Source organism: Ambystoma mexicanum, chromosome 1p (assembly GCF_040938575.1).
Source record: "Ambystoma mexicanum isolate Mex_15411 chromosome 1p, UKY_AmexF1_1, whole genome shotgun sequence".
Lineage (NCBI taxonomy): Eukaryota > Metazoa > Chordata > Amphibia > Caudata > Ambystomatidae > Ambystoma > Ambystoma mexicanum.
In genome coordinates, this window is record NC_090921.1 from 553,188,647 (window position 1) to 553,216,128 (window position 27,482).

Here is a 27,482-nt window from a genome sequence, read left to right on the forward strand (position 1 = left end):
GACCCTGCTTGCGTTTTAAGGAGCGCACCTTTTATTTGTCGCTTTGCTCCGCTGCTGGTTTCTTCTCTGGGCAGTGCAGGACTCTCCAGTCTTCCTCCTTCTTGTCAGTCCGACAGTCGCTTCAGGAACCGTGAGCCTGCAGGACCTGCCAGGAACGTCTGCCGCAGCTACAGCATTCTTCTGCTCTAAAGGTATTCTGCTAACCCGGTTGTTCGTTTCGTACAACCATGGTGAAAGTGTGTGAAATCTTTCGCCAATCTGAGGGCTTGTCCTTCTCTATTCTTTAAAGTAACTTTTCGTCTGACCAACTTCGTTCTGAACTCTTGGCAAAGACTTAACCGCAAACTACCCTGAACTGTGTGATCCTCTGCAAAGACTTTGGTCCATTGATGTTGGCCCTGGCCTCTTGATTTGATTTCCTCACTGTAGTTCCTTTTTCTAGATTGCCCTGCTTACTTACTTGTTGGTGCTGCTCAACTTCTGTCTAACTTTGTCGTTCCCCCCCCTTTTTATTACTGGAGTGCCATTTTGCTCACACTTCATTTTGAGCCTAACATGTCCAGAATCTATTGGGTGTGGTGTGGTGTATTAGAAACGTGATTTTTCAACTGCTTGATAATAGTGAAATGTTTAATAACTGATCTGTAAATAAATGTATATTCTTCTACTCAGAAATCTTGAGTCAGTGTCTTTTTGAATCATAGTAATTTCTGTCCTTTGTGTAACTATTGATACTGCTCACTTTACTCTTGAGATAAGCCTGGCTGCTCATCCATCAGTACCACTTTACTGTGTAGTACAGGCTTGTACCAAAGGTGAATTTGTACAGTCAGTTGTAGTTCTAATTGTGTGTGGTGTTCCCAAAGGGTACTGCATATAATTCTGCCTAACAGTCTTACATCACAATCTTATGGCACATGCTCTTATGACAAATGCTCCTATGACACACACACACACACTTCATTTTACGACACACACTTACGGCTCATACCCTTATTCAATGTGTTGATAGGCTATCATAGCACAAGCTCAGAATAAATGTGTAACAACTTCGATACAAGATGTACACAAACATGTACATTGCACACGCTCAGAATGAATGTGCAGCTTCTATACAAAATATACACATACATGTACAGTATGAACAGTACACATGCTCAGAATGACTGTACAGCTACTACACAAAAAGTACATGTGCAGGTTGAGTGTGTGCATTACACACACTCAGAATTAATGTACAGCTGCTATAAAGAAATGGACACGCAGAGAATGTAAATTACACACACTCAGGGCGAATGTGCAGCTACTAAACAAAAGGTACATGTGCAGGTACAGTATGTGCATTACACACGCTCAGAGTTAATGTACAGTTTCTATACACAATGGACTTGCATGTGTAGTGTAGGTACATTACAAACGCTCCAAATGAATGTACAGGTTCTATGCAAAATGAAATCCTGCATGTAAATTTGGTATATTACACACACTCAGCATGGAGGTACAGCTACCATACAAAATGTACACATACATGTAGAATATGTACATTACACAGACTCCGAATGAATGTGCTGCTTCTTTATAAAAGAATTGGGTCCTATCAGGTACAAATGTCGCCATGAAAAAAGTTGTTTTAAAAAAATGCATTAATGATGCACCCTCCAGGCCATCAAGCACTTTGCCCAAATATTATAGCATTAGAGGTAATAATATATAATTATACTCCTCCTACAATATTTGGGGAAAGAATTTAGGTAGCCAGGAAAAAGTCGCAAAAGTCTGACGACTTTTTCACAGCGACATTATTACATGGATCCAAAAAATGTACATGTAGATTAGATACATTAAACTTGATCAGAATTCATGTACAGCTTCTAGACAAATTGTATAGGTACAAGCTCACATGCTTCACTTCACAATTTTATGGCACACACTCTTAAGAAACATGCTCTTACGACACACACTCCTATGACACACACTCATATCACACACACCCATATCACACACACCTGTATCACACATAACGCACACACCCTTATGCCACATGCTGTTATGCATCATGGCACACGCTCAGAATTAACGTGCAGCCTTGACACAAAATGTATATATATATATGTAGAGTATGTAAATTATACATGCTCAGAATCAATGCACAGCTTCTATACAAACTGTACATGTAGAATATGTACATTACACACATACACGTACACTACTAAATACATGAAAACTCGTCAGGACTAACTTTTATGTCAGTTTTCAGGGGAAGTAAAATGGGTATATGTACAAATTGTAAAACTCATATGCCTCTTGTATACATTGAAACCTCACAAAGTCAAACTTGACTTCACTTGTGCACCAAACACTCAGATGCTTCCATCACACAGTCTTGCAAAACACGCTCTTACGACACTCGGTTTTATGACACTCGCTCCTACCACACTTGTACTTATGACATATGCTCTTGCAACACATGCCCTCACAACACACTCTTGCAACAAACACTCCCACAACACACTCTCGTATGACACACACTACCACATATGCTTCTATCACAGATGCTCTTATGACATGTTCACTTATGCCGCATGCTGTTACACACCAGGCTCCCACACCACACGCTTACACAACATGTTCTTACAAGAAATGCTATTAAGTGTGAAACAGGCATGGTATCAAGGGAGACAGACTCAAAAGTGTTCACTTGAAAAGCTTAATTTACTAAGGTTCCTGGGTTGGTGTAATGCCTAACTGGCCCTAACTCTAAAGGGGTAATTCCCTTAACTGATGTTTCTGTAAACATGGCCTCCACACATTACTTGGTTGGCATTCAAGTAGTTAATTAACAAGTTACATAACAGTAAAGACACCCAACCCGTGCCCAGCAAGACACCAAGCCAACTGCCTTAGCCAAAGAATAGCATTCCACATCAGGTGCTGGACACTCCACATTATACCCCAGGATTCTACCACCCTCTTAAGAATATATCACAACACACCTCTCCCCTAGTGCAAAAATGTAGTGAAAATGCATCTTTTTTTGCACTAGTGCAATTTTTGCCCTGGTGCTTTTAATATGCCAAACTACACTTGTCGAGGTGCAATGGTTTTATAACTTGTCCCAGTATTTTTTAAAATAGGGCAAACTTTGCCCTAGTGCTAATACCGTGCAAATGTTGCACTTGTACCGGTGAAAAGTTTATGTAATCTGGCCCCTGACTGGCATTGCTGAAGTAAATGTAACACTGCTGCAATCTAGAATGCTCTCTGTGCATACACACTAACGGGTGTCTTTTTTTCAAGGCTTACATCATATCTTCATAATAACCCTCGGATGATAGTAACATTTGTGGCTTTCCTATTCCCCAGGCTTCGGCTCTGACTAAAATGTGTTAGATTATTTTGCTGTCAAAAAAAGCAACATATATAACCAATATTGCCTTTCCCAGGCCATCTGCACTACACATTATGCTGTCAGTAACTGGGCCTGGTTTTATACAAAGCGAGTGCATGTATCTCATTTTAGATTTGAGGGCACGAACAACTCAAAACTAAATATATGTCAAACTTTCTATGTTTGTGTGCACAAAATGATTATAGCAAACATGTTTGGGCCGTAGAGATATAACCTTTATTTTACTCTACTTCGTTAAATATATCTCCATGTGTGTTTTTGGTGTCTGAAGGCTTATCCGGTTGTCAACAACCTGTAGAAAACAAGCATTGGCAATGCCAACAATTTGGGCTTTTGTGTGCAGACTCGGTGTCCCTCCCTATATTTAATTCCTCCCTATCTTTTCTCCAATGCAGTGCTTTCAGCTTAGAGGTGTTGCAAGCCACACCTAATAGCCCAAACTAAAAATAGAGCATGACGTTGCAGAACGCTATAACTTCAGGACCAATTAAACTTTGAACTTTTCTCCTCTCTATTCCCTATCGAAAGGCACTAACATTTTAAAGACTAAATTGACTTTTGGGACATCCCTTCTTCTAACCTCGGCCCTCCTTGAGCAAAGGTGAACAAACACTATTTTGGGAAAACTGTATGTAGATTTCGTAAACGCTGTAAATGAAACGCTATAGGATTTTAAGTTATGTATATTATAATGCAGTGATCTGAACACAGTTGCCTGGACACACTTCAGGTGTACTATTCTTTGAAAGTTGAGGGATGCCACTTAAAACGGAATGCTGCAACAACAGCTCGACAGGCAGACGTCCTGAAGCAGAAAGCTGCGAAGACAGCTCAGCAGGCTATGAGACTCTTATCGGACTGTTACCGAGATGCCTGTAAATCTAGGACTTTTGTTCAAATCCTGGCTGAAAATGTGCTGTGAAATGGGTTGTTTCGTCCCGGGGATGGGTACGGCTCACTCCCTTTAATCAGTGTGGCTTATTGGTGCTTCATACGGTTCCTTCTCACTCGCAGTTACTCTGTGCTGGGTACTTTGGGACTCCGTGGACCCGCTTTCTACACCGCGCAACTACTTGCTTGGGTATAATGCACCAGTTCTCTGGCTCTCTTTGTAGCAAATCTCCAGTACTTTATGGTTTGAGGTACTCCACTGTAAGCAATTCTTCCAAACCTGATTGCCGGTGTCACCTGTCAGGCCAGGGATCAGCACCTTCCTCCGATTATAAAACTCCCTATGGGTGCGCTGCAGGCAGATCTGTCGCTCCTGGGAGGCAATGCCACTTCTCGCTGCCGCTGCTGCTTTTCCGGGGGCTCCTATCTCCATGCAATTATTATTATTACTATTATTATTATGATGGTATTTATTGAGCGCAGACCTGGCTTCGAGAAGCAATGGAGCACTTTACAGAGGTATACAACAATAAAGATACATAACATAGCGTTTTAAAGAGGTATACAACAGTACAGATGCATAACGGAGTGCTTTTCAGAGGTAACACCAGAATAAATATATAGAGCGGGTGGTGGGATACAGAGGGACACAGAGGAGGGGCACAGCTGTACCGAGTGGCGGGGAGGAGAAGGGCAGGTGGCATCTAGCAATTCAGGTGGCGCAAGAAGTAATGTGAAGGCCTAGGTGTTGAGGCAGAGAGATTTCTTGAGATGGGTCTTGAGTTCTTCTTTGAATTGTAGGTGCGTGGGGGGAAGTCGGATGCTGACGGGGAGAAGGTTCCATAGTCTTGGGAGTAGGAAGAGAAGGCTTATTTTATGGTCTGTTCCTTTACGCAGCAGCAGATTTCATGTCTGCACGTGTCCTGGCTTCTGGTGGTGCACTGTCCACCGGAGATGCTGAGTTACTACGCAAGGTAGCTGGGTGACTTGAGGGCAACTGCCTTATAGATGATCCAGCAATGCTTGAAGTTGATTTGTGCGTGCAGTGGGAGCTAGTGAATGTCGATGAGGGCTGGGGTGATGTGGTTGTATCTGCGTAAATCCTTGATGAGGCATGCGGCCGCGTGTAGGATACTTCTCAGGGGCAAAAGGGAGGACGATGGGAGGCCTTCAAGGAGTGCATTGTGCAGTGTCCCCATCCAGGTCGGATAGGACCAGTGCTTGAATGGTAGATCTAAAGCTGTCTGGAGGGAGGAAGGGCATGACTTTTCGCAGGAGGGAGAGCTGATACCAAGCTGTCTGAATTTTCTTTGCTATGTGTGTCTTGAAGGAGAGGCGTTTGTTGATGTGGAACCCAAGGAACTTGGTGCAGGAGGTGAGCTCAGGTGTGAATCCCTCAGAGTTCATGGTTAATAGCCAGGTCTGTATGTCTGGGTGTTCGGTGTTGTTGCTGAAGAGTGGGAATTGGTCCTGGAGGGGTTGACCTTCAAGTATGCACTGGATATCCAAGACTGAATCTGGGATATGCAGGTTTTGAGCCTATGAATGTCCTTGATGGAGTCGAGCTTGAGGTATAGCTGTGTGTCATTGGATTATTGGTGGATGTGGATGTGGATATGTGTGGCTAGGAGGGCTCCCAGCAGTTCCATGTATAGATTGAAGATCACTGGGGAGAGGATGGAACCCTGTAGCACTACACAGGTGACGGGTAGCATTGGCGATCTAGAGGAGTCTATCTGAACAAACCAGCGGTCGGCAAGTTAAGACTTGAACCAGCGTAGGACACGGTTGCTGATCCCCATGCACTGATGTAGGGTACCTGTAAACACCTGATGGTCTACTGTGTCAAAAGCGGCCGAGAGGTCGAGCAGAACCAGGAGGCAGTGGTGGCCGTCATCAAGAATGTTCAGGGTGTCGTCGACTACCTGTATGGTTGCTGTCTCCATGCTGCATCTGGGTCTGAACCCTGATTGGTAGGTTTGGAGGAGATTGTTGGTGTCGATGTGTTGCTGCAGTTGCACATCTACCACTTTCTTGATGATCTTACCTAGGAAGGGAAGCTGGATGATGGGGTGCTATTTACCTAGGTTGTCAGGATCCAGAGTGGGCTTCTTTAGTAGAGGGAGGATTTGTCCGGTTTTTAAGGTAGATGGGAAGGAGCCTTGAGTTACGGAGCTATTGATGCTCTCCAAGTAGGGAAGGAGAGCTGCTGTGGGGCGGGTCTTGATGATGGATGCTGGGAGGATATCAATTGTATACGGAGGATGGATGTTGGGAGGATGTCCTCTGTATATGATGTGGCATTGAGGATGGCCAGGGTTTCTACCAGGTCCTCTGTCGAGAACGTCTTGAATGTTGTCCATGGTGTGGAGATTTCGTGAGGAGGGCTATGAGGTGGTTCTGTGGATGCAGAGCTAGTGTCTATGTGCTGGTGACTCTTGCTGATTTTGTTGATGAAGAAGGTGTTGATGGCAGTGTATTTTTCAATGGAGTGTGGTATGGCAGGGGTGGGTCGCGGGTTGATGTAGTGTTTGACCGCTTTGGAGAGGGCTCTGCTTTTTTTTGTCAGCTTCTGCGATTGCGTTCTGATAGTAGGAGGTCTTGGCTGTGTTGATGAGTTGTTGGTGGGTTGATCGGAGTTCCTTGAGAAGCTCCAGGTCGGATGTGGTCCTGCAGCAACGCCAGGTTTTCTCTCATTTCCTGATTACTCTTTTTCTGAGGTTGAGTGCTTGCGTGTACCAGAGTGCTGATGGTTTCAGTTTGCAGGTGCATTTTTTCAGAGGTATTTGTCGGTCGATGAAGTCTGAAAGAGTAGTGTTGAGTGCTTCCAGTAGAGAGTCACAGTTTGGTTGGGTGTGTTTGGTTCATGTAAGGTGGAGGTTGGCGAGGTATTCTGTGAGGGCTTCCACCGGAAAGTTCTTGAAGGACCTGAAGGTTTGCTTGATGGATTTCTGCTGGGAGTGCTTGACTGGTGTGGTGCGCAGGATGTTGAAAGGGCAGCTAGGTGGTCAGAGCAGCCACGCGAGTGAGGAGAGCTGTAGTGGAGGGAAGACAGTGATGATTAGGTCGAGGATGTTACCTTTCTCGTGTGATGGGTCTTTCATGTGCTGTATGAGGCTGGGGCTGTTGAGAAGACCAAGGAGAGCTTCCTTAATTGGTTTGGTGGCCTTGTTTCCTGGGAGGTTGAAGTCACCTAGGAAGATGTTGGCGTGCGTGAGGGACATGGCGGTGACCGGGTCAGTGACGTCTCCATTGAAGGCGGTGTTGGATTTGGGTGGTCTGTAGATTAGATGGAAGGTGACTTGTGTCCATCGGGGAAAGCGTGAAATGGCAGGAGAGGACTTCAAATGACCCAATGTTGTCGAAGTCAAGTCTGGTTCGGGATAAGGATGTCTAGGATGTGGGTGGCAGTGGGTGTCAGCCAGGTGGAGGTGATAAGATGGTGTCAAGGTCATGTGTGGTGATGAGGTCGGCAATGTCTGTTGCATGGGTGATAATCGGGTGGACATTGGCGAGCACCAACTTCTGTGTTGTGGATAGTAAGGGGATGCTGAAGGGCTTTGGACAATGTGGGTGATGTCTCTGCATTGTAGAGTCGATTCCATAGAGGAGAAGCAATGTCGATGTTGTGTTTCTGCTCAGTCCTTTTACACAACGGATGACAATTAAAACCTGCAAAGAGGACATACACGCCCCGGTACATCCGAGTACCGGACATATTATTCTGTATGTCTGTATTTATTCAGATGTGAGCATGTGTGGCCGGGCAGATAACATTTAATATGCAGAGAGAATTGCATATTGAGTAATGTATAATCATGCGAGGAAATGGGGCTGACTTTTTCTCAGCTAGAGAAAAGTCTCGTTTTTTTGATCCCACTGTTTATTACGCTTACCCATCCCCATTTTAATCCACTTCTTCACCACCTTCTTAAACTGTTGTCGCACCTCATCACACCTTTGCCTTGTATTCCCTCATTTTAGAACAGCTGCCATTGCACAGTAAGTGGATGTGCCTTAAACAAGGATTTACATGGAATCTGTTGGCCCCTGGTTCTGACTCAGGCACGACCGATTCAGCCTTTCATCCTTCCTCGATTGATAAAATGAGTACCATTGAGTTGGTATAATAAACCAACTTGCATTAAATGATCAAAAATCGATTCAGTTTAGGCACATAAATGTCCAACGTTGTTTCAAAATTCTAAGTAACCAAGGGTAATCCAGACGCAGACCCCTTGCTCTATGTGCCTTAGAGAGGCTCAGCTTCACCTCACTAAGGAGGTCCAACAAGGCCAAAACACGTGTCTGGGGTTGCTGATGGTACTCTTGTTCAGAGGAGAAGTGCCTGGCATGTCGGTGCTGCGCTGCCCTTGTGGATGGGACAAAGACTGATAAGCAAATAGATATTTCTTCTCTGTGAAGGGTGCAGCGATCTAAAACGTGGTTGTAGACGCTCCAGACTGTTCAAATTCCATATAACAGGGTATTTGACCCTTGTTTGTTCTCAGTAGAGGGGCCCAGACTTATTTGTTTTTTTCTAAATTCCCTGCTATTTGTCGATGGTGACATAGATGTAACTCAGATGTTGTGCAATCAATTATTTGTTTTCGTATTTCATTTCACTTGTACTCTTTCCTGCCAGCCAGTTTTTATTGGCATGGATACGAAATAACGTATACTTGGCTGTATGCAAGCAACACATCAGCATACAAAGAATAATCATACCAGTGTTTGGGAGGTAGTCAAGAACAATATTGGCATTGTCATACATGGGGAGAGCAGGCACCAATTTCCTGAATGTTCATAGCAAAAGCTGGTTGAGTGCATGCTGCCGCATTGCTGTAACAGGTGTTTCTCATGTACATTTTTTATGTTGGTCTTTTCACCCACTTCTGGAGGGTAGCAGTACCTCCTCTGTAGGTGGCACGCACCAAGCTCTATGCAGCAGGTGCATTTACTCCCTGATCTAGGCGAACGTCTAACTATTGGAGCTGTGCAGCAGTCTCCCTCTGGCACCCAAGCAGAGCCATCTATTTCCTGCTCTCGGAGCACAGGGGTGGGAGGTGTGCGTTGTGTTTATATAACTTAAAAAAAAATATTGTGGATTTGGACGTAGTCATGGTGGTGCAGAAGGCAGAGAGCTTCTCCTTCACCTAAACACCTGGAGCCCGTGAATCCTCCACCCAGTGCCTTGTTTAACCCACCCTCAACATTGGTTCCCACGGGTCCTCACAAATCTCTCCTCTTGCAGTTTTCCTGTTGAATTCAAGTCCTTGTGGAGGCTGGTTAATACTGCAAGACATGACTAGGGCCGTGGGGCTTTGCTCTCCCAGAGAGGAGGGACTGAAGGCAGGAAGGGAATCTCTAGTATGAACCTGGTGGAATGAGACAAAGCCGTGGGCTCCTCCCCTGGACAGTGAGCACCACTCAAAGCTTGCCCCTTCTTCATGCCGTGCCAATGGAAAAAAATGTGCACTTTTGAATCAGGATGTTTGCACGTAAAAAGAAAAGAAATTCAAGAAATATTTTTATAAAGTTAAAAATAGGGTTAATCAGTTTAACATTAATCGCATCTTACATATATTTGAAATTCCCTCGACATATAAACAGAACATATTTTATTTGAAAGATGCATAGTGTCTTTCCCATTCAAAGATGGCCACTAGTTTTGGCTTGTTTCCAGAGAGCTTCCTTAGAGACAGTCATCCAAAATGGCCACGGCCATGGAAGAGCTCAGAGCTAAAAGATTTCCCGAGATGGGCAGGAATAAGTAGGATTAGCATGGTTAGGGGCAGGGAAAGGGAGGTATCAATAACCAAACAACACCAAAATACACTGTTTCCCTCCTCAAATGTCATTCATGGTTGCCCCTTGTCACAAGCCCTTTTCCCTATGTACGCATGAATCTGTATATGAATACAATAGTTTGGGCTATTATAGGAGTCGCAAGTGACACCTACTAGCCCAAACTATACAGTTGTCCACTGCTCCATTTACATCTACCCTAAAGCATGTTCACACAGCTGCTGGGTAAACTGTACTAGATCAAGGCGGATTTTTCAGGATTGCGCATCTTGCCCTGCTAATCCAGACCTGTGTGCAAAAGGACCAACCCAGTGACCCTGAAGCTGACCTGAGCAATCCTTACTGATCCACATAAGTTTCTTTCTCCTCAAAGTCAGCAGCCATGCCAAGTTCGTCTCATGGTGAGCTGAACATATTTTTTAGTTTTGGGTAATAGACAGCAAAGCTATCTTTGCTAAAGATCTTCTATCTACAAGGGCTTTCACATTTGTCTAAGACTACAAAGTAATTGGGCTTACTGTTTCCTTCCCGTATAGCATTTAATCAATCTGGTGTTTGATTGACTTTTAGTGGACATTGTTAGGCTAACCCTGATTGGATGAAGGTTCCTGTCACTCCAATCCCTCTGCTCCCTTCTTCCCCTTCCGGCCACATACTTGAAACATGCTCATTTATACTACACCTTGTTCCTCTAATATTGCCCTTTGTACTGCATTGCTGGTGCTCCATTTGCACATTCTTCTGTTTGAGATGCCCACACCTCTCCCCTGCATTTTTAGGAGGGAGGGGAAATCAGCCCAGAGAAAGACTGTCCTGTGAAGGAGTGGGCAGAAGTCTGGAGTCAGAGACGTGGAGATAGATCAAATGATGGAAGTGGGAAAAGGTAAGAAGGCAAAATTAGGAACCGGGAGGATGTTAGCAGCAACATGCAACAGCGCAAAAAAGCCAGCCAAAGACTGGAAAGGAGTGCAGCAATTGAAAAAAATGAAAGACGCTCGGGAGGAAGGTAGGATGAAAGGGTGAAAGAAAGAAAATGGAAAATAGGAGGCTATGATGCAGACGAGACTGTAACAGAAAGATGGTGATAAAAAGCAGAAAGTAAATGAGAGAAAAGATGAAGAGAGCTAAAACCAAGGTTTGAGAAAAAGAACAAAAAAGAATACCAAAGAAATGTGAGTTGGAAAGAAAAAAAATGAAAGGGACAGACAACAAAAACTAGGAAAACGAAAAAAGAGCACCAAAAAGGAGACCTTGCTGAGTTGTCCTTCCACCAGCACCCAGAACCCATTGCCTGTCAAGGTTTCAATTTACAAACAACTTTTCAGCCTATTATGCCCATAATTCAGTGTAGTCACGCAAGTGGGTATAGCATCGGTTCGTTAGGATATTCCGGTGTGGCTGGGATACACCCCTATTCTCAGCAACCATTTCTTGAAATCCAGTAGAGAGACCTTTACATTTTCTAAGCTTACATGGTTGTCCAGCTCCAGGCCTCGCGGGTGGGGATCCTGATGGGTTTTCAGGATATCCCTCATTAATATTCATAAGGAAGAAAATTGCATACAACTGTATCTCATGAATAGTAATGAGGGGTATTCTGAAAACCCGAAATGGATCAGGCCCTGGAGGCCTGGAGTTGGACAATCCTGGAACACATTACGAAATTGAGTACAGGGTCATTCAAGGGTTTTTCGGTTCACACCACAGTTCTTATTCCACACTCAAGTCCTTCCCTCTCATTCTTCCCCACACATCCCTTGGTGTCACCTACCTATAATGGACATCCTCTTGCGGACACTGTTAAAGTCTAACATGGCCAAGACTTGGTATGTCCTCTCTACTCCGAGCTCGCTGACCGTGATGGAGTCCTGTGTGCGGCCGAGGAACACGTAGCCAAAGTTCCTGGCAGCAGTAACCAGGGCCTCTTCGTCAGGGGAGGCTGCCTGGTAAAGCAGATCACCTGGATAAAAGGAAATACACAGTGACAACATTATCCCTGTGCCAGGTTTGCTCCCATAATATGGAGCTCGAGGACAACTTCAAATGTTTAGATGCATCCCACCCCCGCCGGCTGAAGAGTAAACATAAGCCAGGGCATTTAATCACATGTATTGTTCATTTGTTATTCCTGATAAGATCTGGTTCAACATACCAATCCTAAAATGCATAATTTGATTGGGGGACAAACTCCAGCAGTGTCCACATTTCTTTGTGATGCAATACTTACAACTGACGTTTCCCCCTCTTTAAAGCCCCCACAATGTTAGTACATATGGGAAACTGAGGCACAGGGATGTACACCGATTTGCCCAAGATTAAACACTTTGAGCAAATGGAGATGCCAGGAATAGAAGCATTAATTATATGTGTTAAAACAGCATGACATCAAACATCACAAAACATATAATACAATGTGCCACTTTTGCACCAACCGGCTATTTGAAAGCTGCCACATCATCTAGCCCAGCAGCTATGGGCACAGAACATCACAGCATACCCACAAGCAGTCGCCAGGCAGGGACAAAGAAAGTGGGACACACCTGAACCAATGCCACACAGAACTAATCAGGACTACAAAACCAAGCACAGCTGGCACCACGTGTCATTCCATTATCCACCAAGGGCACTGGATCACTGGTCGGTCCAGGGTGCATTTCCCTTCACTCCCGGTGCCCAGTCCCCACTAACCTACTTAACAATTTCTCTTCCCAATGTTCTCTGCATAAACTATTCTCCTTGCATTTTCAGCATAATCCCTGCTCGTATCCCCACCCCTTCGCTAGCCACAGCCCTCTCTGCTCCCTCCTGCGCATACACCCAATTTCCAGTCGTGTAGCTTTCTCCGCTATGTCTGCTGCATGCACCGGTAGAAACATGTACTTGGATTCTCCCCTCTGGGTATAGAGACAACCAGACGTCACAATAATGTATCACCTAAAAAACAACCCAGCACACAGGGATGGAGCAATGCATACATCCACATATCCCCATCTGCTCCAGCTAACCCTCACACTTCTCTTCCTAAATAGCAGACATTCTGCTATACAAAACGACTCATCAATAAATTACAGCTCATCCAGTGACATTCAAAGCCATTTTTAGTTTCCCCTCTACAAATAGTACTTTTGAATAACTGCGACTACAAACAAAAAAGAAACACAATGTTTAATTGAAACGTGCACTACTGTTTGGGCTGCACTTTGAATTTTAGGTGGGTTACTCTGGGGTCCTAGCATCTGCATCAGAACCTGCTTGGTACATTACAATGTGATTGGCAGTGTTCCAAGGCCTAGTTAGTGTGAAAAGGGACGCTTTTCATTCCTTTCACTTCTATTTTGGGTTGAGTTATTGCAGGGTGTTGGCGCCTTACTGATATGTAGATGTTAACCTCCTGCAGCATGCCTGAATCATGTCTGGACTCTTGCTAGGTGCTCATACCTTTTCACATGGTGGGTGTCCATCTACCAGGGGTGGAACATGTGATAGGCCCTATTTAACGGCACCCGCATTGATAGCGGCACTGAAGCAGTGCTCAATGCAACAATTAAACTCAAGACTTGTGAGCATTGTGTACCAACCCTACCCTAGTCAAAGGGCACCATTTTGTATTTCGAATTGTAAGCCTGTTGTCCACAATACCCAATATCATCAGCCCAGAGATGTGTGCCAATCTGACGGTACTTTCGGGCACTCGGAAATCAACTCGAGAATTCCAGAGATGGCTCTTAACTCCCAGGATTTCCCTTGTATGGTCCGTCATCTGCTACCTCACCAATGGAAAATCACATTCTCAGAAGAGGAAATGACAAGTAAATGATGTAGCGTTCATTGAAACAATTGGTTGCTGTGGATTGTTGCACTATATACTGTAGGAGGTGGGAGGCTTTGGTCTATTGTAGTTTATACTGTCGTAGGTGGGGTGATGTGTGGTGCTGTTGGAGGTGAGGTTGGTGTGTGGTGCTGTATACTGTTGGAGATGGTTTGATGTGTGGTGCTGCATGCTGTTGTAGGTGGGGTGATGTGTGGTGCTGTATACTGTTGGAGGTGGGGTGTTGTGTGGTGCTGTATGCTGTCGTGGGTGGGGTGATGTGTGGTGCTGTTGGAGGTGAGGTTGGTGTGTGGTGCTGTATACTGTTGGAGATGGTTTGATGTGTGGTGCTGCATGCTGTTGGAGGTGGGGTGTTGTGTGGTGCTGTATACTGTCGTAGGTGGAGTGATGTGTGGTGCTGTTGGAGGTGAGGTTGGTGTGTGGTGCTGTATACTGTTGGAGATGGTTTGATGTGTGGTGCTGCATGCTGTTGTAGGTGAGATGATGTGTGGTTAGAGGCGTAGGTGTCTCTACATGGCAACCATCCGTATTTAGGAAGGAAATTGTGTATCTATTTTCCAAAGACTGTTACTTTCTCTTTCCTCCCCACTTTGTAAAACATCACTCCTACCAAGTCCTGAATGGAGAGTGCAATGTCTTGCCGAGCTTGTTTGTGGTTCTGAACACTAACATTCCCATACATTACATTTTGCCGTACTGTGTGAGAGCACGGAATCCCGCATTAAGGAATATGATGAGCGAACTGTGGCGCAACTCAGATATATGCAGTCACCTCATCACAGATTCAATTTATGAACAGAGTCAACCTCAGCAAGCTCGTGCATAGAAATGGTAGACTGTTCAGCTGCCCTGTGCTAAAATGGCCTGTGGGAGCAGTATGTGCTGTGTTTATGTCTAGAGCTGCTGCTACAGTAGATACATTTCCAACATAATGCATTCCAATCTGTAAGTGCTTATAAATTCCTTGGGTTTGCTTTGCAATCTGGGGCTAGTAGTTCTGGATTTAGAATAGAAAAGGCAGAATGCAATAGAAAAAACAGATCTGGACAAGCATCTGGGTGGGTAAAAAAGAAGCCTTCCTTACATTTGGGGATGACGTGCTGTTTTTGTGGAGTACAGTTATGGTGTTGTTATGGTAAAGTAAAACAGTAGGATCCTGGGACACAGTGGGTATTAAGTTTTGCTATGCATTTTGTGTGTGTGCAGTATGATTTGGTAATGTATTTCTGGTGTTCTATGGTTCTATGGTATTTCTATGCTGTCATCAACAACCCTTAACATCAAAAAATGATAAGCAGGGCTTGCATGCAAAACAGTGGATCTAGGCAGGCAGGGATTCCAAGACATGGGGCCTCATTACGGGTCGGGCGGTCCGGAATTAACAGTGGTGGTAAACCTGCCGCCACTGTTAATTCCGGCCTGCCCGATCCCGAGTCCTGCAGGCGGGAGGTGATCTTCCCGCCAGGGCTGACCTGGCGGGTTGAACACCTCCCGCCTGCAGGTGGACGTGGAAACACCAGCACCATCACAAGATTTCCACTTCCCCATTCCACACCGGGGCTGTAATGCCCTGGTAATTCTGGGAGTCGCGGAGGCGGAATGGTAAAACCGCCTGGTTACCGCCGGACTCGTAATGAGGCCCATGGTGTTCCTGGATGAGACATTCGTGGTGCTTGAAGGGTTGCTGGAGTATGGCTTTTCTGTCTAGTAAATGACAGCTGAAGCATGCCATTAATCTTCAGGCAAGGCCAGACCCCATAGATATGTTTAAATGGATAATACAGTAAGTGTTCTCCAAGTAGCACACCGTGTGTGCTTGTCCTGCATATGCAAATAATTGGTCCTCAGGACACCCAGAAACTAAGGATACAGGGCCACAATCCAAAATATTCCTTGGCTGCAGGTTTCATTGAGAGGCAGGACCTTCATTGGGTCCAGAGTCACCTGTGTCTCAGAAGCTAAACTGGATCGAAATGCTATGGGTGCACCCCATGGGGTTTTTGAACTGGGTTAATAAAACCACGAACAATATTGAGCTGATGGATGGAATCAAGAAGTTTTGATTCAAAGCACTTTTGGGAGACATTTTCTGCAGGGTAAAATTGCCCCTGCATAATGGTTTCTATTGGTGGTTATCGAAAGAAATGGGGCACTGACAAATATGTCATCTTTTATTTTTTAATACTTGTGCTCAGGTTTGATTGTTGTGTTGCTCTGCAGCACTGATGAAATAGAACACATATGTGATCCTGTATCAGCATCCCAGAAGGGGACATTGCAGGCATTACAGCCATGTAAGGTTTTCCTTGACTATCATGGTGGTAGGGTGCAGAAGTGTAGGGATATCCGAAGAGCTGCTCGATTTAGGTTCACCCTAAAATAAGTCGATAGAAAAACATTGACAGTCTCAGTTAAAGGACACAGAGTCACAGTTGGTGTTTCAGGCTGCACAGTCCATTGAAAGTTATCATGATGTGTAGGGAGTCGTGTGGTAGCTCTACAAGTGCCATGGACTTTTGTCTAGAGAAAACAAACATATTGCATACTAATGTCATGGACCCTTGCACAAAGCAAGTCACACGAACAACACACACAATACTATTGCTACCATATGAGCCACTTGCAGGGCCCAGATTGTATAAAGGGGATGAGAAGTGAACTAGCTAAGATTGCGCTATAATAGGGAACGATAGGGACACACAGCACAGCTATTTACAGAATAGGAGCCATAGATATATATTTTAATATCTGCAGCTTTGAGAAAACAAAATGTCTGGGGGAAGGTGGAGTGAAAGACACAGAAGCAATTGTTCTCTAAATGCATCTTTGGGGAAAAGCATAGATAGAGACAGTCTCAGTATAAATGTTCTTAGCAAATGCCGCTTCTGGTTGCACAGTCCATTGAATGTTAGTCTGGAGCAATGGCCATGGGGGTAGCCTAAAGTAACCTGGATGGTTAGACTGAAAACTACTGTGTAGCTCGCAGCCACCTGGTGAGAATGAGAAGAGTTATCGTCCCTTGCTGCGATAACATATTTGCACTGCGACAACGTGACATGTAAACATTATCTTAAGGAGACATCGGCTCTAATTGGCAAGACTGAACTCAAGAAAAACTAATGTCTTTCAGTGCATAATCACGTATAATTATGCAAAATGAAAAGTTTGCATTCCATTTCCGGATAAACAGATAAACACAACACGTTCCCACAACAGGCTGCCAGTAACTCCAAGTACCGTATGACATTTAAATGCATGAAGCAAAAGGTTCACATTTTATTTCCAGCACCACAGGCATATCAAACAACCTTGATAGTGTCCCAGTAAATTTCGACAACAGCCTGTGATCTAAGTGCCTGAACCGTGTAAATACTGAGCCTAAGGTGTTAATAATGGCAATGTCACATATAGATTGATATAAGAACGAACCAAGAGTAGGTTCATGTGCCCTATCATGCAAAAGAGAGAAAATGGGAAACGTAAAGCAAAAAGAAAATAATGTATTGAAACACTTCTTTTACTGAAGTTGCTCGTGAGTGAAAGAAAATAGCTACCTTCTCGAAAAAAGAACATACTGCAGATCCAATTAAATCACAGGGACATCACTAACATACTGCACACTAGACCAACCCCCACAAATCAGTACACAGCCATTTTTACAGCCATTTTAGAACACAATGTAACTATAACAGTTACTTGTTTATTTTGACATGGTCAATAACTCTAGCTATAAAATGACTCTGACACCCTCGGCATCACTGACCGGGCACAGGATTGGCTGACCTCTTTCCTCACTAACCGTCCTTCCCAGCTGCAACTGGGCCCCTTCTCCTCCACTACCTCACTCTCTACCTGTCACCATTGGCTCTTCAATATTTATCTTTCCTGTCTTGATCACCTGATTTACTCCTTCTCTCCTCATTTCCTATGTTAAGGTGAAGACAAACAGCTTTCCTTCAAACTTCCCTCTAGTACCTCTTCCTCCTCTCTGATCCCGGACTGTCTGTCCACCATTCACGCATGATGTGCAGCTAACAATATCTTTCTTAATGCTAGTAAGACAGAGATCCTTCTCATTGGGACACATGCACCCTCTTTTACTCCTACCCTCTGGCCACTCTCTTTGGGCCCTCTACCCCCACATCCTGTGAGGCCAAAAACCTCAGGCTCATCATTGACTCTGCTCTCTCCTTCACCCCTCACATCATCCCCCAGAGCTCAATGTCTCCAGAGCTCTGGTCCTCTCAAGGCTGGACTACTGCAACAGTCTCTTTCTGAATCTCCCTCGTTCCGCCTAACGCCCCTCCAGCTAATCCATAATAGGGCTGCAAGATGTATCCTTGGCCTCAAGCCCAGGCACCATATCTCCCAGCCCTAAAATCCCTCCGCTGTCTCCTGATGGCTGCAAATATCAAATTCAAGACCCTTTGCATCATCCACAAGGCCTTCTGGGGCCTGGCACCACACTATCTTCAACTCTCCCTCCCTAAATGCTCCACTGCTAGAGTCCTACGCTCCTCTAACTCCAACTCTTTGACTGTCAAACGCTTCTCCAAGCAGAGAGTGGGGGGGCAGGTCTCTCTTCAGCTGGGGCCTCCCTTTGGACCAGCCACCCTGCCCCTCTCAGACTTGAGCCAGACCTCCTTAAGTTCTGGAAAGTGCTCAAAACGACTCTGCTGTTCTCTACCTCTCTCCCTCTTTCCCTTACCTGTTTATACACCACTGTTGCTGTGACCAGCTGCCTGATCCTCATGAATCCCACAGGATTCCAGGCCATTCTTCCCAGTCGATAACAGCACCCCCTCCACTGCACTGCCCTTGCGGGCCCCTGCTTGGCGGCTCTGCATTCCACCCATGAGAGTCGCCTGCACCAGCATCTAGCCTGAGGTTCTCCTTCTTGGTTCCCCTTAGCACTTCCCTCCCGGGCCCTCCACCTGCCCTTGTTCTGTAACATATTAAAAGCTGCAGTAAATATTGTTAAAGTATAACTCAAGTAAAATATCTTTTCATTAAAATTAACACATGGTTTTTTCCATTTTGGAAGTAAATGTGGCTGAAAAAATTCAGCACACAATATAAATGAAAGCAAAGACTGCAAACGGGGTGTGGTTTGGAGTGAGATGGTTCAGAATGGGAGTGAAATCATACAGATCTCACTTAAAGATGGGTGTTCAATGGGTGGTAAACACAGCCGAAAAACGCAAATCCATCCTCATATGTCAGCTGCATTGAAAAGCATTAGAGACCTTCATTCAAAGTCCCTATTTGAAGCTCTTATTTTAATGTCAATGGTTTTGGCTTAAAGGTAGCACTTTCAGAGCCACCAAATAGCCAAAACTAAAAATAACTTTACTGGAGTGGATCGAAAAAGGGTGACAAGTTGATAAGACAGGTTCAACAAGATTGAATTGTGGTTCCCAATCTATTTTGGGTACACCAAGGCAAGCACACAACCTTGCATCCACAGATATGACAGAGAACGACAGGTGCCCGTATCCCTGAGTTTTTGAAGTCACTCCATCTCTTCAGAGGGCATTTGTGGCCAGATCCAGGAGATACAGGTCCATGTGCGCTAGCCCACAATGAATAACAATGATCCACCTAGTGGCAAAATAATGCACTGAATCTCGGAAGGCTGTGGGCAAAATAATGAGAAATGTGCTCTTCGGATGGCCAAGTTAAACGATGAAAAGAGAGGACTATGTACAGTTTAAGTCTTTAACTACTTATATACTACCTCAGTTGTTTGGATGCTCAATTGGATTCAGTGGGAACTTTCTGAGAAGGTTTAGTCAGGGGTGGAGGCAATCCTCAGAAAGTACAGTGCAGTGAAAGAAAATACGTTTCAGCAAAAATACTGTTTGTTTGCTGTTTTTGGCAGGAAAGGGACAGTTTTTTTCTGAGCAGGAAACGGTTTTATGTTATCATGGCCTTTTATTTTATTTTTTTAACAAAAATACTTTTCTGCAGTAATTATTATGCAAGAGTTCTAAAGGATGAAACAAAATAATGTTTATATCCTGTAACACATTTCCAGTTATGAGAGCTCATGTTGTCAGAGATTAGCCTTGCTTTGCCAACTTTTGGGACGGATTTTGCACTCTTTGCAGTCCGTCTCAGAAACAATTTGTGGCACCGACTTCTATAATTTTTCATTATCTCACCCGAGTGCTTAATTTATGAGAGGTGACATTTCACATGCCGGTTAGCCCGTCCGTCATTGGCTATCCTGTGCAACTGCCTTCGCTTCAACTCCACTGTCACTGCTTCAGCACTGTGCTCCCCAGTCTTCAGCCCGGTTGGTCACTCCTGTATAGGAGGAGCACCTATCTGCCTTGCACTACACTTCAATGTGTCCCAACAAGGCCTCATACGTTCACACCGGAAATGCACTCCAAAAGGAAATGGCTTTGTTTAGGACCTGCTATATGAAAAGCTTTCTCCACGCATACCAAGGACATCTACTAATGGTCTGTGTAAAATATGCTTGATTAATTCCCCCTTTCATTTTCTAGGGCATTATGAATGTGTGTTTGTTTGCTTTTCACATTATTTGGTTATGTGTCATAGGTTGTGAGGGACAGGTGTGTTTTTCCCGTGCAGCCGTCCTTTCCAGATCCCCTCCTGTCTCTGGTCAACCACGTCAGGTCTATCTGACAGAACATGTGACACCTATTATACATTAGAACAGGAATCCTTGACACAAAAATATGTGGCAACACAATTCACTTACGACTATGAGTGGTGTTACCTAATCCTTCTTGGAATCACCACCCTCAGAAAGACTGGTTATACAATATTCAATGGTTTGTGGTCAAAACACACCAAATATGATATAATCACCCCCTACACATAACACGTATTCCTACGTTATGTTGGGCACTTATACATGAGGGCAAACAGATTGTCATTGGTACGTCCAAGGTGATTTTTGAGCAAAGTACTAATTCTCGAATTCAGATACTCTGACCACTACATCACACTACTTAAGCAAGATACACAAATATATAGACTGACTTCTGTTTTCAATAATACCAGTTTAGGTGCACGTCGTACATTCTATGCACGTGGACCTGCACTTTGGAATTCAGTTCTGCAAAAACATGATACTATAATACTAAAGATATGGCTTGTATGCAGCATTGGGAGAATCCGTGTAATATTCAGAAAATGTCAGCCTTCCCCAATGGACTCGAGGAGCAAGGACAAACTAGTGGGACAGATCTCTAAAACTCCCTTAAAGTTCAATACTTCTAGTAGACTTTGGTAATATATACGGAAAGAAGTTAAATGTGCTAACAAAGCATCGAGTTTCTTCGGGAATAGTAAAACTCCATTGATTTCAATCAAAAACTCATGGCATTTGGTAGCTTCTGTATTAAACGTTTTACTTCGGGCCAAATGCACTCGGAAACATGCAGCTCTTTCTTAACAATTCAACAGGTTCAGCCGCCTTTTATTTGAAGGAAGTTGAACAAATGTATTGAATTTCAGCCACATCCAGAAATGTAGCACCCGTAAAGTCTAAACATACTTAAAGTTAAAGTCCTTGACTATTTTCTGATTATCGTAGAAAGCATCTGTGAGAGCGCCGAACATGTATGAATCAGCCTCTGCTTTGCAGAAACTAAATCGCGCTAAACAGAATGCGGTAAATGCTACGGTTTTGCAACAATGGTTTACCAGGATCAAGTGCCAGATGAAAGAAGAAGACATTACTGAAGAAATGTTAATAAACAGACCACAATATGTGAAACAAACAATACAGAGGAATGACTGGATAAAGACCCTCAGTGTCCAGACAAAATATAAACGACATCAGGAATACTTGTCATGCTTTCCAGATCGACACATGCGAGATCTCTTCTTACGGTTTCGATTGAACATCTTACCGACCCGCGATTATCTGAGCAAGATCAAACAGGCAGATACTAAATCTTCAGTCTGCCGATTCTGTAATACTGAAAATACTAAAGAGACTCTATTTCACATCATCATGATCTGTCCCGCCTTGAGGGAAAAAATAAATTTATTCAAGGACTTTTTTAGAATATCAAAAAAGCAGATGACCACGCAGGAACGCTGGGCCCAACTACTAAAAGGCCAAGACAAACATTTAAAGGATAGTTCCGGGACTTTTTTTTTATTGTCCCTACGGTTCAGCCATGTGTTTTTAAGCATAACTCGGTAGATCGTAGAAAACTTTCCTATGGACCTTACCCGACTTTTCGTCCATTATCGCACTCGAAATCAGCCGCCATTTTCTGATAATCCTATCATTTCCCCCCATCGCCCTGGCTCACCTGCTTTTGCGGCACTAAATCAAATCCCCCGCCCCTGAGCCTGACATCAGCAGACACGTACCGCCCATTTCCCAACGCCAAAGCACGTTTCGTGTCAACAATCGCTGCGCCTCAGCTAATGAAGTGTCGCCATGGAAATGGCAGGACGCCTCTTTCCTCAATAAGTATAAACACACCGTTTCACAACACACAGCAGCAGATTTTCGATTCCATTATTCTCTCTGTGTTACTTTGAGTATTCTGTGACTCGTTTCTGTGCTCTGGTCAGCTACCTTCGCCGCTTCTAGGCCTTGTGAACACCTGTACCATCTCTGTAAATTATTTTACTTTCTTTACCACACAATGGCTACAATAATGCTGTATATGTACGAGCCCGAGTACACCGAGCAGGAACTACTGGAAAGGCAAGCACGCGAAAACGATGGGGATTCGGACGGCAGTTGGGAGGACCAGTCAACGGATGAAGAGCCTGGACCATGTCGCATGGACGGCGTCTCCACCTGGTGCACGTGCAATCGGTGTGAGCTAATGCCAACTGAGGAGGAGAACTGCTGCTGCCGTGAAAATTCCGGGTGCTTGGCCTACATTTCGGAAGGCGAGCCAAGTCCGCAATGCATCACCGAGCTGCCAGAGTTCAGGGAAGCCTGCCTCTCACGGACCGTGTTGAGGATGATGATGGTGCTTATGCACGAACTTCGCGGCACTGTTCGTCTGCGTAATCCGAGTAACGAGTAAGTATACTCTGGTTGTGATGTCAGTGATGCCACTACTATGTTATGGTCGTCTCCCACATATAAAATTACATCGACATATCATTCGAATGCATGTAAATTGGTTCCATATTGTGCATTTTCTAGATAGAATTTTTTTCAAAGCAGAATGACATTTTTTACCTGAATCGACAGTGATAAGAAAGTTTTGTCATTTTAATACAGTTTGCATCTTTCATTTTCACAGGTGGTACAGGCTGGTGGCCTATCGTTGCTTCACTTGGTGGCTTCACGGGAGGCTCGGACACCGCGTTCGGAGAGTAATACCTGCCTGTGCGGTACTTGCCATTAGACAACATTTCCCCAGCGACAGTGGACAATACCGCGGATTTTCCCTGGATGTGCTGCAACCGGAACTTTACAATGTGTAATGTTTATTATTTATGTTCAATTGAAATTAAGATCTAAAATAAAACCCAACAGATATTTTAACAATGGTTGTTTTGATTTTTTAAATGAATCTAGTGTGTCTCCATTGAATAGTCTTCCTGTGCCTTGTCTTGTCACACCACATGTCTCCGGCCAGCATCCTCCCTCACGCTGACCGCCCACCTTCAATCGACATAACCGTTGAACCCGGTAAATAATCAATATGGTTGATCATAATAAATCATCCTTTTGGGCACCGGGTACAAAGATGACCCCCTCTGGCCCGTGCCGCCTTGCCACCACAGGCCAGCCTGCTGCTGACTAACTGCCTAGGCATCCAGGGTCTCCAGGGTGAACTGCACCCATATATTCTCCTGGGAGGGTGAGGTATTTATAAACTCACCCCCCTGCCTTCCATGTACTAGATCCTGCAGCCTGCCTCTTACATGCAGTTAGATGGCCTCTCCTTGGTGAGGCCCTGTGGCAAACGAGTCTTGTCTGCACGACCACCGCCCCAATCCACCCCCCGCCCTATCAAAGGCAGTTCGCACCGGGGTACTTGTGCTGGCAAGTGGAGCTGTCAGGGAGCGATAAAGGCCAAGAGGTGCCAAAGACCATGTACACTTCAAAGTGGTCTATAGAGCATGGGTTGTTGTTCCCATGTCTACCTCCAGACCCCGTGTCTCCTGCCAAGCATCCCCCTCACGCTGGATGGCCCCCTGCAATCCACATAAGTGTGTCTCCATTCACAAGTCTTCCTGTGTCTTGTCTGCACGATCACCGCCCCAATCCACCCCCCGCCCTATCAAAGGCAGTTCGCACCGGGGTACTTGTGCTGGCAAGTGGAGCTGTCAGGGAGCAATAAAGGCCAAGAGGTGCCAAAGACCATGTACACTTCAAAGTGGTCTATAGAGCATGGGTTGTTGTTCCCATGTCTACCTCCAGACCCCGTGTCTCCTGCCAAGCATCCCCCCTCACGCTGGACGGCCCCCTGCAATCCACATAAGTGTGTCTCCCTTCACGAGTCTTCCTGTGTCTTGTCTGCACGACCACCGCCCCAATCCACCCCCCACCCTATCAAAGGCAGTTCGCACCGGGGTACTTGTGCTGGCAAGTGGAGCTGTCAGGGAGCGATAAAGGCCAAGAGGTGCCAAAGACCATGTACACTTCAAAGTGGTCTATAGAGCATGGGTTGTTGTTCCCATGTCTACCTCCAGACCCTGTGTCTCCTGCCAAGCATCCCCCTCACGCTGGACGGCCCCCTGCAATCCACATAAGTGTGTCTCCATTCACGAGTCTTCCTGTGTCTTGTCTGCACGACCACCGCCCCAATCCACCCCCCGCCCTATCAAAGGCAGTTCGCACCGGGGTACTTGTGCTGGCAAGTGGAGCTGTCAGGGAGCGATAAAGGCCAAGAGGTGCCAAAGACCATGTACACTTCAAAGTGGCCTATAGAGCATGGGTTGTTGTTCCCATGTCTACCTCCAGACCCCGTGTCTCCTGCCAAGCATCCCCCCTCACGCTGGACGGCCCCCTGCAAACCGCATAATGCCACGACATATACACGTCCTTCATTCACAAACACACCCCTGTTTCGAATTCTTTATAACCCACTTCATATTTCTAATGAGAACTTCTTTGCGCTTTGCTAGTCAACCCGTGAAGGTGCTGGTTATCTGCTCTTCGTCTCTGTGAACTTCCGTGACCACTTCAAGGAAACTCGTCAGTTTGCAACCTGTGAACTGTTCCCTGTTCTACGACAAGAAACTACTCTGATCCCTGCATCTAAGTGTTTGTTCGTCAAGGTAAGGCCATGTACCATAATCATTTTGCGTCCAATTTCTTTTCGTTCAAGACAGAACATGCAAGGAACTAGTCACATGTTCTGAGTTTAGTCAAATTATTTTTCTATTTTTTTAAAGTTATTCAAATACTTATCCGCATGTGAATAACGTGTATAGTTCCAAGAACCAAAACGAACCTTGCATTGAACCTCTTATGTGTCATTTAATTGTTTAACACATTGGTATTCATAGAGAATTGTTGATCTTTACTTTTCAGAACTTTCCACAATGCCTGCCTGTTCCATTGGCGGTTGCCCTTCGAAGACCCATAATAAATCTGAAGGTACTATAATGCATGTTTTCCCTAAGACTATAGATCAGATAAGAGAATGGTTCCGATATTGCGGATATCCACCGTCTGAGCTTGAAAGTAGAGTCCTAGAAGTCTTTGCGGACAAGAGGGGTGATCGATACCGCATCTGCAGCAGGCACTTTAGCTCAGACATGTACTCCACATCATTGCTAATAAAGAAGAACACACCGCGAGCGAGGCGAAAATTGCTCTCAACCGCTATTCCCACTCTATTCGTCCACATCCCTCCACTGGTGAGTCAAGTTTACGTATTTATCTCTCGGCCTTGCGGTAGTGTGTAGCATTAGCTAACAATAATTTCCCCATTTATGTATCCACTCAATATGAAGGCGGAAGATTCTCCATCCGTGTCGTTATTGCAGTCATCAGCCACTTCAAGCGCCTATCGGGTAATCTTACTTGGCTATTCTGCCACTGACTTGTTTTAGGCATGTAAATCAATAGTTTTAATTTATCGTTTATTTTACCTAATGGTACACCCTTGTACTCGTCCTCTAGTCTTTGTTTTCAGTTATAATTATTGTTATCCAAAATAATGCAAGTACTGTCTTTCAGGGAGATGCTGAGGAGTCCAACGCATTGATGACAACCGTTGATGTCACTCAGATGCTCGTTTCCGGACAGTTCCATCGATGGAGATCATCAGATCTTGCATTCTTGTAGCGTGATTGTTACACACAATGTTTCTTTCGTTTTTAGCCATTGATATGTCCTTCTGTCGTCGCCCTCCTATGTGTCTTCTTTTTTCAATATTGTGTTCATTACTAATGAAAGTCCTATGTTTCAGGGAGTCGATGGAGCATTAGTCCAAGAAGAAGGGGGAGCATGCAGTTACGGGTCGGCGCAACAGCTTGCAGAAGTGTGCACCGCAGTTACATCGTCCCTTGATGTTCTTATGCATTTCGAGGTATGGATACTGACAGTTCGATCAAGCGAAATCATATGACGTGATTACATCCGCTATACTTCCTTCTTTATTAACGCAAGTACTATGTTTCAGGGAGATGACGGAGCTTCTTCTACAAGAACATCACCCCTAGTAGTTGATGCAGATTTCTGGGTGGTGACACTTCCAACGATCGAGCAAATCGAATCATATTTAGATATCCATTATTTATTTTAGACAACTGATCATTTGTGCAGGTCTATTTAGATGAGCCATTGACGCCTGCACAAAGTGTATGTTCTTTTTAACAAAATAGAAAACCATACTAATGCAATTACTGTGTTTCAGGGAGTTACTGAAGCATCATCTTCAATTATATCATCAATGGAAGTCTATGAGGAGCCCGAGGTATGGATCTTGACAGTTCCATCTAACTAGATCAACAATGCGTGAATAATTGTCGTTTGAATGTTCTACACAAAGCGTTCATTCGTGTTTTGCTATTGAGATGTACGTGGGTTTTGGTCCCCAAGTACATTTTGTGTTTTCAATATTATTATACATACTAATGAAAGTTCTATGTTTCAGGGAGTCGATGGAGCGTCAGTGCGTGATGGATGTGCTTATCATGAAAATATAGTCGTTGCAGCGCAAGAGGAAGTGGAGACATGCACACATGAGTCGGAGCAACAGCGTCCCGATGTTGAAGTTCGAGGCAAGAAAGTTTCAAAGAAAAGAAAGCAAAAGAAGGTTAGTGTCCTGGTCACTATATTATGTTGTTTTTCACTGTTAATAGTTCAATACTGTAAGTTGTGTTTAAACTGAACATCCCTTTTCCAATCTGTCCTCTAGTTGCGAGTGGGTGTACGAACTAGATCTACACAGACAGTGAAGCGAACGAGAGATGTTGCTTGTCAAACCTTTTGGCAGGGACTCGAGACTGGAGATGCATCGTGCCAATGGGAAGAATATGAAGTGATTGACAACGGAGCTATACCACATCCAGCCATCGATAGTGAATGTCCTCCTGGTAGTTCGGATGCAGTCGGAGATCAATTCA

At 44.6% G+C, this 27,482-nt stretch overlaps 1 protein-coding gene across 2 annotated transcripts in view; it reads right to left on the minus strand.

Moving 5' to 3' along the window:
* Positions 1-27,482, minus strand: part of LOC138575469 (phospholipid-transporting ATPase IK-like) — a 1,193,252-nt gene that overhangs the window by 213,775 nt on the left and 951,995 nt on the right. For both annotated transcript variants that reach the window (XM_069649486.1, XM_069649487.1), the window contains one exon: positions 11,880-12,068. In XM_069649486.1, the coding sequence (XP_069505587.1) occupies positions 11,880-12,068 (189 nt within the window). The remainder of the gene's footprint in view (positions 1-11,879; positions 12,069-27,482) is intronic.